Source organism: Podarcis pityusensis, assembly GCF_964106645.2.
Source record: "Podarcis pityusensis genome assembly, chromosome: 2".
Taxonomy (NCBI): Eukaryota; Metazoa; Chordata; class Lepidosauria; order Squamata; family Lacertidae; genus Podarcis; species Podarcis pityusensis.
The window spans coordinates 49,057,505-49,077,669 of NC_138029.1; the positions used below are offsets into that span (position 1 = coordinate 49,057,505).

The window sequence follows — 20,165 nt, forward strand, 5'->3', positions numbered from 1 at the left end:
CTCAATGACCATGATTTCCAAGTGGTAGCTCCAAGAATGTTCTGGAGATTTAACAGTTTTATATTGATTCCTTTAAAAAAAAGGTAAACACCATTTTTATATCAGTCACGAAATCCTTCTAGGAATAATCAGAAGCCCAAACAAGCATGTTCTGTTTGCCATCCTCCTGGGCTTTCATTTACCTGCCAAGCTTCTTGTCCCTTTGCTTCTGGCATGGAACTGTACTAGAAGCACCTCAGTCTTATACTGCAGATACTTACATTCGCCTTTATTTTAACAATACATGAGAGATGTGCCTTCATTTCCCTTACAGTTGTCTAACAATGAAGGCAACTCCTTGGTGCTAGGTTACTAATCAGATTTGCACCAGCTTAGCTTAAGCAACTCTGCAGCATCATGTGCTCCATAACGGCTAAGCAGGCCACTCAGATGCAGCTCCAAGTGTTCAGAATTTCACAGCATTTATCTGTGTTACATGTGAATGCTAACACTCTCCAGATTTCTCATCCAACTTTGCTGGAATTAACAAAGGCACAAGCCAGTTCTCAGTAATTATCTAAGGGACGCAGGTGGCGCTGTGGTCTAAACCACTGAGCCTTTTGGGCTTGCTGGTCAGAAGGTCGGCGGTTCGAATCCCTGCGATGTGGTGAGCTCCCATTCTCTGTTCCAGCTCCTGCCAACCTAGCAATTCAAAAGCATGCCAGTGCAAGTAGATAAGTAGGTACCGCTGGGGTGGGAAGGTAAACGGCGTTTCCGTGCGCTCTGGCACTCATCACGGTCCTCCGTGCATCAGTAGCGGTTAAGTCATGCTGGCCACATGACTCAGAAAACTGTTTGTGGACAAACGCCAGCTCCCTCGGCTTGAAAGCGAGATGAGCGCCGTAACCCCATAGTAGCCTTTGACTGGACTTAACCATCCAGGGGTCCTTCTTTAATTAGCTATATGTTACTCCCCACCCCCAGGTTGAACCAATGAGTTAACCACAAAAAATAAATAAATCAAAAGGCAATAGAGCATATCCAGGGTAGCTCTGACAGCAGTTTCACCCTTGCTTTAATAAAGAAACAAAGAAATAACTTTTATGTTTCTTTATATCACTTTTTCAGGAAGGAGACTGATCCCACTTATAGGAACTCCTACATGTTCAAAGCAGGATAAATACCAGCTGTAGGACAGCCGTATGAATCTCTCTTTCTTCCTAACTGAGATTAACACAAGATGATTGTACTAGAGGACTAGATGATTCAAATGAACAAACCATAAAGCTCCTTAAAAGAAAAATATTTATAAAGCCAGTTCAAGTAACTTGGCCATTTGTTACTGTCATTGCCATTAAAGCTTTTATTTATCTTATGTGTGGAATGCTTTATTTTAGCTCCAAAATACTCTCACATCTCCCAACAGCTGAAGAAAAATGGTTATTTCATCAAAGATTAATTGTAGCTGTTGGGGAAGAGGCTACCTACACACATAGAAGAGTCAGGTATTTATGCCCCCCCCCCCCCTTTAGGGGGCTAGAGATTACCTCCTGGAATCTGAAGCAGTGTGCCAACACATTGCTGTACTTACTAAAAGCTCCAAATCCATTTTGGTCACAAATTAAGGAGACAAGCTTTGAATTAATCTAACGGCCAATGTCTTAATATGTTTTAAATTAGCGATTAAGGTTTTAACTTATATAATTTATGTTGCACTCTGGTCAGTGACTGAAATAAATCTATTATTTCATTTTGGTCACAGGAGTCCTCCTGTGCCAAGTATTTAATGTTTTACCTAAATGTTGATTCATTATTATATAATTATGTTAATTCATTATTATGTTATTATATATGGGGGGCATTTTCTTACCGCTGTGGCAGGTGATGGTGGTGGTTAAATTTTGTATACCACCCTTCATCACAACAACTTAAGGTGGCTCACAGAATACAATATAAAAACACAAATAAGTACTTAAAACAAAAACAACAAAACAATACCCCCCTTCCCACAGACACATTTAAAAGGCTGTAGAATATTAATCGGCCAAAGGCCTGGTTGAAGAGGAACATTTTTTGCTTTCTGTTTGCCTTCTTCATTCCAAGCCTGAATTCTACTGGGGGAAAACAGAGAGGGGCATAGTTAGGGGGTCACTGGGTATGTCTGTGGCTGAAGTACAATTTTTTGATGCAGGCCCCAGATCTCATGCTCTCCCCCAGATTCTTCTAAAACTTCCATATATAAAACCAACCACATTGCTTATAAGATGGCTGGGATAGTGCTGCTGAGACCGGGCCTTGGTGACCTCAGCCACTAAGAGGTTTGAGGTCATTCTTATCTGCCAGGCCTAGATTACAACAGAACATTGCAAACTGGCTTTTATATAAATCTATGGCATTTGAAGTTTTAGAGTGTACTGGAGGAGTTGGCTGGTAGGGGAGATGAGAAAGAACAGAGAATCCTCAATGACAGCAACAAGCAGGAATCAAGCAGGGGCAGAAAAAGGCCCATTAACAGTGCAATCTTAACCATGTCTACTTAGAAGTCAGTCCTACTGAATTCAATAGGTCTTGATCCCACGTAAGTGGGGTTAGGATTGCAGACTAGGTGATGCAAATGCAACCACTTTTGGCTAATTAAATATTGGTGTCTATAGTGAGAGGTGGAATGGTAGACAAAAAGTAATGTCTCTCATCATCAATTCAGCTTAACTTTTTTTAAGATTATTTATATTATTTAATACTTCAATATAAATTTTCCAATGGGTGCCTGAGAAAAAACATTTGCATTATACTCTTAACATCCAGTCTCCCACAGCCATCTCATCAATCTGCTATTGGGAGAATCCTGAACACAGTCAAAAGAGCAGGCTTCTTGCAGTGGAATTATGGCAAGAGATCCCCCCTCCCCTGCTCTGGTGAGTGAATGAGGTGATAGCAAGGTTTTTAAACGTGTTTGATGATTAGCTCAAATTCAAAATGTGTGGAGATAGAGGATGCCCAGAGAGCCACTCTGTATAATACCTTTATCAGTTTTCTTATCTCTGCTAATCAAATCAAGTAAGCAGGGATTCCAATTTAGTGGCTGGAGGAATAGAGCAAGCAACATGATCTTTTCCATCTGTCACTCTTGCAGTGTCAAAACTGAAGGTGAATAAAGGGACAGATGAGATTCCAAATGAATGCAGAAAGTGAGGAACAATGGAAATAACACATTCAAAAAATCAGACTGGAAGTAGGAACTGGTACTCAATACCACACATTCTTGCAGCCACGGCTGGCCCAATAAATTTTGCCACCGAAGGCAAACAATAAACTGGTGCTCCCCTGCAAGAATCATAGTTTGTTAAGGGTGATTCAACAAGCAGCAGCAACAGCACTATCACTGGCATCAGGAAATTCCCAGTGGGGGCAATGCTGGGGACCAGGGTGGCAGACGGGGCAGTGTCTGCGGTCCACACCCCTCACTGCCTCCTCTGCCCTGTGGCGGCCTCCATGGGGACGTTGTGTCCTAGGCAACTGGAGGCAGCCTGGGGTGTCGTCAGGCCCAGAGCCCTGCCCAGGTGGACAGCGGCAAGATCCTCACAGCGCTGAATCCACAGCCAAAGGAAGAGTGGCAAAAGCACATGAGGAGGCCCTTCTCTTTCTGATCCGCTGCCCCTCCCAGCGTCATCAGTCTGCTGCTTGAGGGAACTGCCACAGTGAGGTTAATGGGCCCTGGCTGCAGTCCATCCTGACAGCAACACACTCCCGTCATTTATATTTGCATCCTTCTATCATTGGGGGAGACATCTTGCTAGTTATTTAATAATGTATGTTCACTTTAAGTTAAGTGGAGCTGGAGATATGCCACCATTCCCTAGATGTAAGTCCATGAATGTTCACCAGGATGATCCACAACCTTCAGGTTCCCAGCTTTAATTCTGTAAAAAGCAAGCCTGTGCTGCGGGATAACAGAATAAATAGGAAGCTGGTTTATACAGAATCAGACCACTGGTCCACCTAGCTCAGCACTGCATTGCAGACAGACTGACAGCAGCTCTCCAGGTGGGTGTCTTGCTCAGCTCAACCTGGGGATGACACAGATTGAACGTGGGATCTTGGGCATGCAAAGCATATGTGCCTACCACCCTACCCCAAATAGATTAGAGTATAATCAATCAATCAATCAATCAATCAATCAATCAATGATGAATATCGCAAAGGAAAGAGAGGGGATTATGGAAGAGGATCCTGGAAAATAGCTTTTCCATTCACTAGATTTAACCCTGGCAAGCATCAGTATCTACAAGTTCTTGAAACCTTTTCAAATACATGAGATTTTTAGACTACTCTGGATTATTCTTTGCCAGGCAAAGGAGATTCCTAACGTTATCTCCCAGATGCACTAACTTTTCTGTTTAACTTACAAGAGCAATTAATTAATTAATGTCTCATGTTCTAAATCTTGTCCCTATGATTATTTTTTTTATCCTACTTCTTTTACACCACAATCTGTATTACAGATTGTAGTTTTTCAGGGTTGCCATGTTTTGAAGAGCAAAAAAAAAGGGACAAATTTGCCGACTTCTTCTATGGATTGCTATGACAACTCTACCCATGAAAAAGAGGATGTGTACTGGAAAAAGAGGACATATGGCAGTATATCATACTTCACATATGGGGAACCAAAACTTAGAGTGACTGGCCTACCCAAAGCCACATACAGATGTTCCTGGCAAAGACTGATCTCCAGCTTCCCCACTGCTAGCATATCTTTGCAACTGTGTCCATGTCAATGACACTTTGCTCTGCCTGCCTATGACTCTTAACATTCTTATGAGCCCAGACTCAGCAAAGAACATAAACAGCAGGCCTACTGGACCTTACCAGGACAGACGGCAATAAGCAGACCTAGCCGTATAAGTAAACCTTTAGTATCACAATGTTTGAATTAAGGTTCCTTTAATGCATGTATGGGGAACCTGTGGTCCTCCAGATGTTTTTTGACCAGAACACCCACCACACCTAACAAAAGGCCATGCTGGATGAGACTGATGGGAGCTGGACTCCAACTACATTTGGAGGGCCATAGGCCTCTCATTTGCTTTAATCAATTCCAAAATCTCTAGGCGTTCAAAATTTACAGAAACAGAACCAATTAGAATGGTGCCCTGAGCACCTCCACTATTGGTTAATACTCATGTTTTTGGACATAGTTAACCATTTCATTGAAGGCACTACTTGTCCACCTGAACATGTAACAATTAAGCTTGAATACCTGGGTGGATGTCATTCATAGTAAGCAAAGAAAGCTGTCCCAAATAGGAGCAGTAGGGATCTCTTGGTTGACCAAGGCCTAGCCGACTCACATCCCCCAGGCCCTCCCAGCCTTAAATATTTTGAGTGTGGGGTTCAAGCAAGTCTCAAAGGATGCCCTTTCCCCACCCTAGGGTCCTACAGTCTTTAGTCTAAGAGTCCTTCTTTTACTATAAAGGTGTACCTCAAAATGCTAACCAATGCTTTTAATTTGGTACAAACCCTACTAATATGACTAACCTAGTTAAACAAGGCTGGCAATTAATACCATGCATGCTACTTGAACTCCTTTCAGAAAAAAAGATGGGATATAAATGTAATATAGAAATAAACAAATACCTATATTACACCAGGGCAAGTGAGTGAGAATTCAAAGACCAGATAGAGGACCACAGCCAAGAGCAGAGTAGACTTTGATAGCTTCAGGCTCTGCCCCCTCTCCCGCCCCACTGCTAGCAGACATGCTGACAGACAGGCAGCCGCACAGAACCACACCTGCCCCATCCTGGTACAGGTGCAAAGCCTCCCTCCCACAGTCCCTACTCACCTGGTTGAACTTGGGGGTAACAGGAAGCAATATTCTCCTAACAACAGATCTGGTTAATTGCTAAGCAGTATTAAAAAGGTAAAGGTACCCCTGACCATTAGGTCCAGTCGCAGATGACTCTGGGGTTAAGCTAAAAAGTCAAAATTTCGTTGCCAAAAAAGAGGTGTCCTCCGAACACAGCTGCACCATTTGAAAAGTGCTGTATTTAGAACACATTTCTAAAATGTTTCGCTTGGTATTACCAGATTTCCCTACTGAGTGTCAGGGTATCAACATGTCAGTCTGCACGCTATCACATAGATTTAAGGTTCAATAGTTATATATGCTCCATTTGGCATTAGAACATCAAAACATTGCATACTGCAGTGAACTGAACATATATACAACCATTTCGTTCCAAGTGTTTTAGATTTCTTCTACGGCTTTTCATAACAGCTGTTTTTGGTCACCACACTTGAGAGTTGCATGCACTAAGAAAGAACAGGACTAATCTGACATTTCACAATCCAGGATTTCACACGATTCCAAATTCCAATGTCTAGTTTATTACATATTCACTTGACATATTTAACTGGGAAAGTGATGTACTGAGGCTGGTTTGCATCAACAACTAAGAAAGCAATGAGTCGATATCCTGCATTTCCCGTTCTGAACTACCAAGGTATGACCCCGATCCACGATCTCAGGTGGGATAACATATATACTTATGCCAATACAACATTGATAGCTCCCTAAGAGACTTCCTCTCCATTTTTGGTATGGGAAGTCCACACAGTCAATAAAGGCAAGTAAATTGTGAAGATTAGTAGTGAAAGAACGCAGACAACTGACCTGACAAGCGTTTTTCTCGTGCGCTCTTCCAGAAGACATCCCAGGCTTTGTTGGTGGAGACCCTGATATGCTCACTGAAAGACCTCCTCAGACGAGACCTCCCTGGGTATGCCATCCTTTGCTGTGCAACCCACAGAGGCACAGCTAGCCCATTAAGATCCAATGAGCTGAGTAAAAAATTACCATCGTTGACAATGCAGTTCTCCCAGGCAGTTTTCTCCTTTTAGATCAGATGGGGGGTGTGGTGTGGAGAGAGAAGGTTGCTGTATAAAGAGCATGCATGTAATTTGTTAACACCCCTCAGAGGCCAGGATGGAAAGGGGGGGGGGAGGAATTGGGTGGAGGAAGAGTGAGAAACTCCTTCCAAACAATCTGGGGTCAGGCTGAAAAGGAAATAGCAGCCTGACGGAGTCCCCCTGACTCAGAGCAGATCTGCATCTCAGCTGCCACATTTTATAAAAAACAAAAAACATGCTGATTGCTCTGCAGTGCAAATAAAAGAGTTAGGCAACCACAGAATAACATTGCCAGGCAGGCAGTTCTCTGTACTACTTCCAAGCTCCTCCAGCTCAACAGTGTGTATAACAAACTTCCTTGTTTTCCAGTTTTCTTACTGCTCCGTTCTTCTCTTATGTGTGGGAATAGCAGCCCTGCTGGATCAGACCAAGGGTCCAGCATCCTGTTTCTCACCATGGCCAGCCAGATGTGTCTGGGAACCCCAAAGCAAGGAATTAACACGGCAGGCTTTCCCTTCAGTTTGCTGCCTCCTCCTGCTGCTGCAAATGCGTCTCAACCTGGAAGTTTCATTTAAGTATTACAGGTCATACTCACTGCACAAAGCTATCTTTGAATTCGACAGATTCCTATTAAAAGCAAGCCAAAGGCAGGCAGAAATTAGGCTTGCAGGTTCGAGTTTGCTTTTCCTAGATCCTCAAGATTCTTATACACTTAGAATGAAATAATTCTGAGCCCAGGGTACAGGGTACGAGTACAGGAGCTCACAATCCTGCACATAAAAAATATCCCAAGCTGTCTTAATTTCAGCAGCAAAATTAGGACGGCCAAGGGGCAGAAAGGAGCCATTTTATTTCTGCTAAATTGGGAGTCAAAAATCCTTGCTGGTCTAACTCAAATCACTCAGAAACTATATCCATAGATCCTGAGCTACCTTCTGCCTGTCTCATCCCCCCCCCCTGCACCCCACATCTAAGCCGGGGGCCATTACTTTATCCTGTGACAGGAAATGCTCCACAGTGATTATGTGTCATGCTAAAATCATATATTCCCCCCACTGCTTAACAAATGCTAAGCGCTCAACAGATAAAAGCCCACTCTCCCTTCCATCCTATTCCCATCTCCATAGCTTGACTTTAAGGTTAATACAGTACAGATTTCAGACTGCATGCGCAGGAAGCGCTGCACACTGCCCAATATTTCCCAATACCAGATAAATCGTGTTTGTCATTTCATTATGATAAATGAATAGTTCAAACAAAAGTTGTGGAACCTTGGCAGTCATATCCACAATGACCGTTGGAATGAAAGTGCATTTAATATTCAAATAGATGTTCTGTGGAAAACACTGCTTTGACATTGACATTTCCTTCAGTGGTAGGTTTTTAACTATTCCCATCCTAGGATGAGAGAGTATACTGAAAAGACAGCAGTGCCAGGACCTCTTCCCTCAAACTGCTAGAGTGTGCCACACGTGGTGTCACCTTACAGATATATTTCATTTGCAGATTATGTTCAAGTGTATCATTTAAGCCTGAATGGATTCTCCAGTTTGAATTGTTGGCTGTTATGTCAGAAAATAAACAAGGTGGTATTCAACTAGGTTTTACTCAGAGCAGATCCACTGAAATTGATGGTTTTAACTAAGTCGTATTCATTACTTTCAGTGGGTTTATTCTGAGTAAAACTTTGTTGAATACTATCCGTATTCCCCAAGCATTATCCAGAATCTGGCTGTTCACTTCCTCAACTCCCTACCCCCCTTTGTCTATTTGCTTTAGAGCTGGCTATGGAGAACCTGTGGAGCTCTCGACAATGGCAACAGAAGTCCAACAACATCCACAAGGCCACAGGTTCCCTATCCCTGCTTTAGACAAAAGGACATAATATTCAAAGCGCCAAGCTCTGTTCAATATGCCAACAAACAAACATCATATAATCTGTGATGGTTTTGCAAAGGATAGGTGTACCTATCAGTTGCTATTACCGTATTTTTCGCTCTATAGGACACACTTTTCCCCCTCCAAAAATTAAGGGGAAATGTGTGTGCGTCCTATGGAGCGAATGCAGGCTCCTTGGCTTCAGCGATAGCAACGCGAAGCCTCCAAAGTGCAGAGGGAGCGCTCCCTCCATCCCGCTCGCTGTCTTGGCTTCTGCCAAAGCCGTGCGCAGCCTCTCCTGCCTGGAGAGGTTGCGCGCGGCTAAAGAGGAAGCCAAGACAGCCAGCGAGATGGATCCCGCTCGCTGTCTTGGCTTCTTTGCTCTTTGGGGCTGGGAGGGGGGGAAATAAGATTTTTTTTTCTTGATTTCCCCCCCCCCTAAAAACTAGATGTGCCTTATGGTCCAGTGTGCCTTATGGAGGGAAAATACAGTATTTGTTTTATTGAACAACATTATGCCTCAAGTGGAAAAAGTCCAGAAAGTGTTTCTTCTTTTAAACCACTTTTCAATGTGAATGCAAAACTATATTGGCCAGAATGCTCATTCACATTACAAATGTTTCACAATCAGAAATTAACAGAAATTAACTATTTCATATGTTCTGGTTTATTTTTGTCCCATTTTTGTTGCATTAGAGCCTCTCCAGAGAGCAATATAATATGGTGGCATTGGGGAAGCATCACAGAACAAATTAAAGCTGAATAAATTTACCACTAAGCTCTGTTTTGTCTTAGGAACATATTGCAGAACACACCTGCAATAAAATACTACTGCAGAGGGTTCTGGGAATTATAGTGTAAAACATCTGGAGGGCATGGATCTGTTTGGGATCTACTGGAGACATGAGGAGAAGAGATGTGATAAAAGCTGGATAGAAACATACCTCCCTCCTCCGCAAGGAATAACTTACTGCAGGTTTGCCTGTAGCAATGTAGTATTTCTATTGATATTACATTCTCTGAATATTAATCCTTATGTTCACCTTTCCATAGTACAAGTTATAAAGCTAAGGAACTACATTTAGGAAGCTTATTTAAAAACTGTTCTACCTTCATTTCAGGAATTCAAATAGCAAGCAAATCTTTTAAAAAGAAAAATATATTCCAAGACACATTTGGAACTTTTTTACAGGAAGTTATGCAAGCAAGAGACAACTCTACCCTACTAGCCTGTGGATTTGGGAAAATCCTGCTATGCCTGTTAACCTAAATTTTAAGCTGCTGTAAATAGTTTTGATTTTAAACATATGCTAGTGTGCTTTAATTATTCCAAAAGAATGCATGTATGCAAATAGTTTCTTGACAACTTTATTGGTTATCACTTATCAATAAACAATGTATTAGCCACATTGTTTTGTTTCTTTTTAATTTTACTGTATATTTACAACCATATTTGCAGCTCTTTGCAATATTATGGGTTGTCATGTATGGTGAAGGGGCAGGAAGAGTAGAGGGTTCAGCAGAGTGGCTGCACTAAACGATTGCTAGAGTTTGTCATTTGAATCTATCAAGTAATTTGCATAGCAATATAAGCCCAATGTGTTATTGAGACAAATCACATAGTAATTACACATGCCAGGAGCAAAATAAAGCTACCAGTTCTGCAGTGGGATCTTTAGTATATCTGAAGTAAATGAAATAAAGTTTTTCAATTTCCAAGTAGAAAAATATAGAAATAGAAGTAGTTTGCCAAAACCATTGTTAACCTAATTTCTCATAAAGTGCTATGCTTATGTCATATAATGTCCAAGATTATTATGAGAGTAACATTTCCACCATACGAATTTGCAACACTTTGGCTTACATATTTCAATTCTTGGATGTATCAGTGCAGACTTCAGGCTTTTTTACTTGGAATAATAGGAAGTGGCTTTGAAAACAGAAGGCAGCTTTAGTGATCTGCAGTAGGGGTTAACTGCTAAAAAAGGGAAGAGGCAAACTCACAAGTGTACTGCAAACTTATTGCCTGAGCCTAACCAGTTCTTCATCAGCCAGATCTGAGTGAGAGTTACATAAAGCACACATTTGTCAATGTTTCAAACAGGAAGTTCTTTAAGGAAGTGAGATCTGTACAGATCAAAATGAGATGAAGCCCATCAAGCTTGATTAAGAAATAATACTATGGAAGTTGACACAGGTGGTTGGATAGCATTGGGTTTTGCTACAAAGCCTTGAAACTACTGTACCTATAATAAATATAATATAAATCTGCACCTTTATCTTTTCATTGCACCCTCCTGCAGCCTTTTCTGTTTTTGTCTTCTCAAATTCACTGGAACTGCATCACCATAGACATATGCTCTCAACTTTGCACTTTGTTTAGCTTCCCATACACCAAAAAAGTAACACAAATTGCCAATATCTGTCATTTCAAATATCACCTTGAATTTGCAAAATCTATGTCCAAATCCCATAAGGCGCAAGCTATTCAGCAAAGTGATCTTTAACAAGATGCAGTCAGCAATACAGTGGAAAGCAAGATCTACCTGTTTACTTTTTAGTAGCAATTTATCTTCCCTTTGTTTAATTCCAGTCTCCATTGTATTCTGAAGTCTGCAGAGCCTCATGATTTGGCAAGGAAATTAAACTCTGTCCTGTTTCAACCTGACTAGGCTCCATCCCTGCCAGAGCAAAATGCAGCTAGTAAGCACAGTTGCTGCGAGTAGTTAAAGGAGCCCCGATGCTCTGCTCACTTGTGCACAGAGCACCGGGGCTATCACAGCTGGGGAGGGGGAGCCTTTCTCTCCCCCAGGTGAGCGGCGCAAAGCAGCCCCGAGGCTCCTGCCACTCATGCACAAGCAGGGAAAGCACCAGGGCTGTCTCAGGTGCAGAAAGGGAACCTTCCCAATGCCCAATTGAGCTGTGCAAACAAGCTGCACTGTCCCAGCCCGCGAGTGCCTGGGTGAAACCACCTCAGCTCTAGGACTTCCGGGTCGGCGCCATCGGCTAATGGTGGAGTTCCTCTGACCGGAGGAACCTGCTCCGTGAGAACTGGGTCTTCCCGCCGCGGCGAAGGTGGGGACCCTTTAAAAATCCCAGGTGGAGGTAGCCTGGGAACGTGGGATTCGGCGGGCACCAAGAGCGCCTCCCCTATGTGGGAATGTTCTGGGGTGCAGGAGAGGATATATTGACTAATTATATCCTTATCCAACTTGTGCTAACAAGTTCCCAAAATATCAGCAGAGTTTATAGACATTCCCCTTTAAGTTCGCAACGGTAACGTGTGCGCAGGTTCGCTAGAACCTCTATAATAATTACTCTGGTAATTTCCCCTTTTGTTCCCTCTTAAAATACAAGTCACGACACAGTCTTTATAAAAGTATAAAAGAGTTTACTCACGTTCTGTTCACAATATGATCCCAGAAGGCAGACAGCTTAAAAAGGTTACATACATTTAGAATCTATCTTGTAGCAAGATAGTCCTTATCTCCTCTCTTGGCTGGGAGCCAAGAGAGCATCCTTAGATGTTTCCTCATCGAAGGAAAATGGCAGAGAGAGAGAGTGGCTGCCTGCCCTGTGCTTTTGTCATTACCTGCACAGGTGAGGCCACACCCACCTCTGGTCACATGCGGAGGAAGTCCGTCCCCAGGAAGTTTACCTGCTTGCTGGACTGACATCCCTCCCCATGTTCTAACATGTACACTCTAGGAATGTTGTCATTGACTGCTCCTGTGTTTATATCCCACACCCTACTCGCAGGGAATCCCATTTTTGGGCTCCGGAGCGAAGTGGGGTGAGTGGCGCGGTGCTGCGAACTGACTGCTACTTTCATGGAGTGAAGCCACACAGCCGTTGCCGGAGAGCGCTGACATTTTCCCTGTGGACAATTGGACTTAAAAATAACTACCCGTGAGTAAAGTGAAGAATTGGAGTTTTAAAAGCTGAATTTGACAACGAACGGGGGGAGGCTTAAAACAGGAAGTCCGCCTTTCCTCTTTTTGTAAATAATCAGAAGCAAACAGGTTTAAGCTAAAGCCTGAAAAGTCTACTTTAAACGTTTAAATTTCCAGCATAAAAATAGAGATCCCCCCTTGGAAGCAGGGGAAGAGGGGGGGGAGTTTTTGGACATTAGTTGCCTGCTAAAAGAGAGCGAGAAGCTAAATTTCCATCGCTCGGAACCTGGGGACGGCAGCCATTAAAATTGCTGCATTTCGGAGCTCCGCATAGACTGTGAATAGATCGTTCATTCTGACTGTCGGCGAAACAAGAGTGATACATTGTTTTAACTACCTTAACTACATTGTTTTAACTATCTTTGCTGGACTCAAAAGTTTCAACTATTTTTTCTTGATTTAAAAGTTGAGATTTGATACAAAATATAATGGTGCAATTGTAACTTCCAAAAAAAAAAAAAAAGGGATACTTTGGACTAACTTAATATAAACAGTAACTATTTCCCTCTGGAGGAGGACTTTGAAACTGCTATAAGGAGTGGAATTTTCCAACTGTAAAGAGAATGGCAGATGAAGCTGATGGACTACATGGAACTGGCGGAAATGACTGGCAGAATCCGAGACCAGGGAGAAGAGTCAGTGGAAGAAGATTGGAAAAAAAATAAAGTATATTTACAGAAATATTGCAAAATTAATGAATGTTAGAAGGATGCTGGAACGAAGCTATATGGCTTTAGCAGAAATGTTATAAAGAATCAAGTAAAAATAGACTGTTAATGGACCAAAGTGGAAAATTTAAGGTTAGAGTGTCTTAAGTCAAATTTTAGAACGAAAATTGAGAAAGATGGAAAGGACTTGCTGAAATAGCTAATTGAACTAGAATACAAAAAAGGGAGGTGTGAGAAGGTCGATGAAACAAGTATATGAAAGGTAAATACATGGAAAGGCTGGATGTGTTTTTAAATGTTTTTGTTCTGTTTTTTCGTTGTTTTATTGTATTGGTTTTTTTTCTTTTCTTTTTTTTATGTATTGTAAGGTATTGTTTTGTTTTGTTTAATTCTTTATTGTTCTCTTTCTTTTTCTGTAACTTGGAAACTCCTAATAAATATCTTAAAAAAAAAAAAAGAAAGAAACCACCTCAGCTCTCAAGATGAGAGCTGGGACAGTTTCACACAATGCCTCGCAGGCAGAGGCTAATGCATCTCGTTTTTTCAACATCACTGTATATCACCAAACTGCAATGTTTGGCTGGTGATGCACCGTGATGTTGAAAAGCTGATACTGCCCAGCCCTAATCCTCAACGGGATTTCAGCAGGATATGCCGGAATAACAGAAGCCTATTCCAGCTTCTGATTGGATCCCTGGGATGTCCCATTTTTGGTCCGGCGCTCTGGCACAAATCAGCTACCTTATTCCAGAGCGTCTGACCAAAAGACGCTCATTTTTTGGGTATCATGCTCTTGTGAGACCAAGAATCAAGCATCTTTGGGTTTCATTTTCTCTCGCACGCGAGAGAACTAAGGTCAGTGGGATGTTGCAGGGTAAGAGAGATTATGCAACATGACAAGAAGTCCACATTTATTTTCACTTTCACACTAATAAAAAAATAATCACATCACAATCACTAAGATGAACTATTCTATATAAATACAAATTTAATAATTTCACCTACATTCCATTTATACTTGAAACCACATTCAGGAAAGTAAGCTCTTTATCTTTCATTGATATCCATTTATTAAAATAAACTGTTTTAGGTTATTGTCTGGCAAGGCTTGTCATTATGTTACTTTTTAGAACAAAAAAAATTGAAAAAAACTTTCATAGCTGGTGCAAAGACTATAGATACATCTTCATTGGTTTGCATACACAAGTATTTGGGATGTAAGGCAGTTCTTAAGATGTGCTTAATGTGCAATATAAATAAAAATAAATAGTCAAGGTTCCTAGATATGGATGATTCAGACACAGGTTCAGAAGATTGGCCTCATGCGTTACCTAGTTTCTTTCTCCCGTCCTCCAGGGCCAGGTTTCCTCTAACCATAGCTTGCTGTGATGTTTGAATTGTAATTAGAGTGAACTTGGAAGAGGGAATTGACATGAAAAAGAGAAGAATGGAGCATGGATGTCTGGATGATCAGCACATGATGTCTGAACAGAGTCAAAACAGAAGCTGGTCACAAGGCAAACCACAAAGCTTTTCAACTAAAAATAGTGAGAAGTGGCTCTGTTCTGCATTAGCAGACACTATTCCTACGAAAGAGGAAGTGGTTCTAGTCAAGAACTACAAAACAAAAACTTTTGCTTTTAAAAGTCTCCAACAACTATCTTGTTCTCTTATTGCCAGACTTCAGGACTTGTACTGACATGGCTTCTTCCCCAGGGTTCAGCTACTAGGAAAGAGCTGCAAATGGGCAAGCCATTTACAAGGGTATTCTTACCAAATTTGTTGGAGACTCTGTGAGCTAAAAAAGGCCTCTAAGCTCCATAAGAAGAGACCACCGCATGTGAACACAGCAAGGGAAGAAGAAATGTTAAATCTGCCACATCATTTGGCTCTAATATAAGATGTTTCTTATAATTTAGTAACAGAATAACATAGGTTGACCAATTCCCATCCACTTGCATATATAATAAACTTGTAATTTTCTCTAATAAAACTTTCAGCCACCTGCCAGCTCAGAATCCGCGTTGTTCACACAGTGATTTTGCACTCGCTTCACAGACAAGTATTAGGCAATTAACTACCTGCTGGCCTAAAGGCTAGTTCACAAGGTCAAACACCAAAGGTTGTGAACACACTCTTATCCTTAAAGCACATGTGAAGCCCATTTTCCTCCTCAAATAATTCTGGCCACTGTAGTTTACCTCTCATTGAATTACAATTCTCAGCAATCCTTAACAAACTACAATGCCAGAAATATTGGGGAGGGGGGAGAATGTGCTTTAAAAGATGCAATATGTACACAACTATGACATGATTGCCATATTGAGACTGGGTTTCATATTTTTACAGTATGAAACTTTTAAAATGGAATGCTTCATTTTTATTCTTCTATCTTTGGTACAGTTTGGTTTTTCCCTGTAGAAAGGTGACCAACAAATTCAATACAGTGGTACCTTGGTTCTCGAACTTAATCCGTTCTGGGAGTCAATTTGACTCCTGAAACCGTTCGCAAACCAAGGCACTGCTTCTGATTGGTTGCAGGAGCTTCCTGCACTCAAGTGGAAGCCGCTTCGGATGTTTGGCTTCTGAAAGAGATTCGCAAACACTTACTTTCAGGTTTGCGACGTTTGGGAGCCAAGCCTTTCAGGTACCAAGGTACCACTGTATAAGTCATGATCCATCACCCCATCACCCACCTAAGTTTGCAAAAAGGACTGTGGAGGAAGTAAGGCAGGGAGGAAAGAGGACAAAGGAATTAATATTGCAAGGCAGAGGACTCACTGTTCAACTCACATCTACAAAGGATGTATCACAATTATATTTATGAGACACCTCATAAATTCTCAAGACATTGTACTAAAGAAAAGAGAATAAAAATTACAATAAAACCATGCTGTAAAATAAACTTGAGATGCAACCAGCCATCAGAATTCAAGACTATAGACACACCACAGAACAAAAACAGCCATTTAATGTTGCCATTTAAACCACCAACTGTACTACAAGACCTTAAAACCAGGTATTGGAACAGAGAAGTCTTGACCTAGTACCAAATAAGTAACAACATAGTGGCTGGCAGGCTTTTTTTCCCTGCGGAAAAAAATCCCTATCTAGGGGCCCACCACTGAAAGGCTCTCTTTTGTGGCTCACTACTGAGCATCTGATTAAGAGGGCCATAGGAAATGCCCTCTGTAAATGGCACAGTGCCATCCTAATACATTGCTTCTTGAAGTCTGTTGTAATAATTCTTGGACATTAATCTGCAGAATTTTACAGCAACCAGTTCAGGATTTGATTCTCATATATGGTACAACAGCAGTTGAGACCTGGAAAAGAAGCAGCAGTCAAACAGCTAAACTGGCTTTCTCAGTTAAGAATACCACCAAAAATACTTTAGAAATTCTTCCTTCAAGTGTCTCATGCTGCATCTACGGTACTAATGAATACATGATTTCAGTAATTAGCATTTTTCATTAAGCTCCTTTTTCCTGAAGAACTTTAGCATGCAGATTAAGCAGGACTTATAAACCACTGCCACCCAGCAGTCTTTCCCTTTTATTTCTTCAGAAATCTCTTTTAATGTAGCTCCAGTTTTCTGGCATTTGTTTGCAAGTATATTTTAAAAAGGGATTTTATCACCACTTCCCCTGATTGTGCCAAGAGACATCTTTCCCAAGTGGGCCCCTTTATACTAAATTCCTTCAACATAGTGGAGAGTCTGCTTATTTATTCAATTTCATGTATGCACATATGAGAAGAGAAAAGGTTAGTCTCCATACTTAGAATCAGACTGACATTTACTTTCTAAGCAAACCTGAATAAAGGGAGGACATGGGCTAGACTCCACCTGCTGTCAAGTGGCCGATTTGTAACTATAATACTGTTTTATGCAACCCCAGTCACTGAGCGGTGCGAGATTCCAGGGGTTTCAGGCACTTCCCCAGGGGTTCTTTTTCTCCTTGAAATGAGAGACAGCGGAGACTGTGATGTCTTTATGATATTTGGTTTATGTACGCATATATATAATCTGAGCCTACGATGGACAGGCTCACAGCATTAACACCCCAAGATAGTCTTGCTTCTCCCATAGCCACAGTCTTGGATTCTAGCACATATTAGGCATCATTCTGTGTCCCAGCTGTCCAGCCTTCAGCCTTACTTCTAGCTTCTAGTTCACATAAGTCAACTCCCAACTCAGGCCTTTTGTATTTCTATCTACCCGCCCATTTGTTGTCTGGCACAGAGCCGCTTCCTTTGTTACCTTAATGGCCTATACTTGGAGGGCAGTTACCACACCAGGAAGGTAGCCTGGCTATTCCAGAACTTGAATCTGGTCTGGATCCAGGAATTAGAAGGGGGTTCAGGCAAAAGCCTACCCCTCTAAACTCATAGCAATACATGTGGCAATAGGCTTCTGTATAAGATATTAGGAGATTAGCTTTAATGAGCTCAGCTGATCCTGCGAATAAAAGATACCAAAAGCTTAATAGGAATATCCTGCGCTTCACTTTAGTTATTGCTAAAAGACACAACACTCATTTATTACCCCACCCCACCCCCACCTCTTCTAGCAGTGGGCAGACTGATCAGTGTTAGAACGGGAGGCAAGCAACTTAATTGACAAGTTACACAGCCTTCAGGTTGGTACAGAATAAATTGGAGAGACCAATGCAGCTCTTAAATATAATAAATTATATACCCCTCTAACGTCACATCCGGGCAGCACGGGGTTAAGGTCTGAGAGGACCCCGATCAAAATGACCCTCTTCACAAGTGGCATTAGCATTCTAAGGATAGCTCAAAGCAAAAAACAGGCTACAGTTATGTTTAATTATTCAGTAAAAGGGAATGAGTTATGTCAGCAAGACTCAAACACTGTTAGTCTTACCTTTTGGGCAAGCAAATCAAAAGGGAAGGGGAGACCCTACACAAAATGAAACACAGTTCTGTAAAGTCGAATTTTGTATCACCTCAGGAAACTGTCCCCCATGTAGGTCTTGGAAGGTGCATCTGGCCCTTTGTTTACATTCTCATCACGTTCATGGCTGCTTCTCATGACCCTCCCTCCCTGGAAGTGGCAGAGAAGCATCCCCTTACTGCTAATAAGGTCAGGGACCCTCGAGGAGGCCAACTGCTTGTACAGGAATGAGCTGCTCTTCAGAGGACCTGGCTCAGTTTGGCAGCATGGAGAAAGAGAGCAAGAGGAAAAAGATCCTCGAGTTTGAAGCGAGTTTTTGCTGACTGGAAAGCCACACACACACACACACACACACACAGCTTCTCGGAGCACTGCAGCAAGCAAAGCTGCAACAAGTTTTGCAAAAGAGCAATACAAGCAGGACCGAATTCCACACTACCAAGGAAGGTAACCTACTTCGCTAGGTTCCCACTGCACCTTCTCTCAACATACACAGACACACAGTTTGAAGTACACGGTTCGTTGCCTCAAGTCCCTGTTGCCTCAATAAGGATTTTGTGCCCTTCCAAACTATTCACAGCTCTCCAAATATCCTGGCTGTTCATGCTGCAAGGGTGGAGGGGAAAAACAGAAGCAAGCTTTCAAAAAGTGCTCAGGCCAGCTCAAATCTGTTCCCTTGCCTACCACATGAATTGTGCTACTCCTGCAGAGAGTTGGACCCAGTCACAGCCAAGCAGAAGCACAACTTGATGAGTTAAGGAGGCACTCATGCAGCAAGGGCCAAGACACTGAATAGAAGGACACAGTCCACAATTTGTAGTTCAGGAGGACTAGCCAGCCAACAGAAATTTACATCCTGCTGAGTATACACTGCAGGGAGGCCGGGAGAGGATGAAAGGTGGCAGATTCCTTCCATTCTTCTCAGTTCCTTCTGCTGAATGAACAGAGCTGGTGTCAGCAGCACAAGCAACTCAAATAGTTGCTGGAGGCAACAGGTTTTTCATGGATGCCAATGAAGCAGCATGAGATCTGAGACATGCACCCTATAATCCGTTGCAACTTGCCAGTCAGGCCAGGGCACAACCCTCACCTTGTGTATAGCCATGCAAATGCCAATAATTACCTCCACGACATTTCAAGGGATCCTGGGTTGTGTATCTTGGATTGCCATTGTATAGTCACTTGGGTTAGGGAACTGTTCTTGGCCAGTCTTGAACTAACACTACCCAGCATAGGCTTAAATTAAATCCTCATCTTGATCAAGTGAAAGTGTTTGAAGGGAATGGGTGTGCAAGAACAAAGTGCATGAACAAACAAATTTGTATTTCATATCAGAAACTATACGCTACAGCTATACTATTTTATTACAGTTTAAGCACTTGGTTGTGTCATTTTAAATAAGCTAGAAATGCATAATATTTGTACTTTTATATATTATCTTTATTAAACCAATGTCTATCAATCTAATTAAGCTTTTTGAAAATAAGCATTATTCTGTACTTTAACTGACCATATAATATTGCCTTACCATTATTCTCCTCTTTGTAATCTACCTTAAAAACCTCAGAAATAAATAAATAAATAAATAAATAAATAAATAAATAAATAAATAAATAAAAAATGGGGTGGTGGTGAACTTATGGGAGTACAGAGATATTTGGATGACACTCTGGAACTGGGGCAAACTGTAGCCACCATGTGTCAGCTCGGCAGTAGTGCATTCACGCTCACGCTCTCTCACACACATACAAGTTAAGGGAGATCCTTCCTTAGAAGGAATGGAATTATCATCAGACAGAACTGAAGGAAAGCAGATTCAAAAGAAAAAATAGCATCAACAGTAGTGAATGTGGGAGAGCG

The 20,165-nt window shown here is 41.7% G+C and overlaps 1 protein-coding gene across 2 annotated transcripts in view; it reads right to left on the reverse strand.

Annotated features, from left to right (window-relative positions):
• Positions 1-20,165, reverse strand: part of LOC308471314 (rho GTPase-activating protein 7-like) — a 90,818-nt gene that overhangs the window by 58,731 nt on the left and 11,922 nt on the right. Inside the window, exon 1 of one of the 2 annotated variants that reach the window (XM_080995214.1) lies at positions 6,653-7,041. The exons of the other annotated variant lie outside the window; for it this stretch is intronic. Within the exon in view, the coding sequence (XP_080851340.1) occupies positions 6,653-6,767 (115 nt within the window). The 5' untranslated portion in view covers positions 6,768-7,041. Of the gene's footprint in view, positions 1-6,652; positions 7,042-20,165 lie in introns of those variants that run through there. 2 annotated transcript variants of the gene reach the window in all.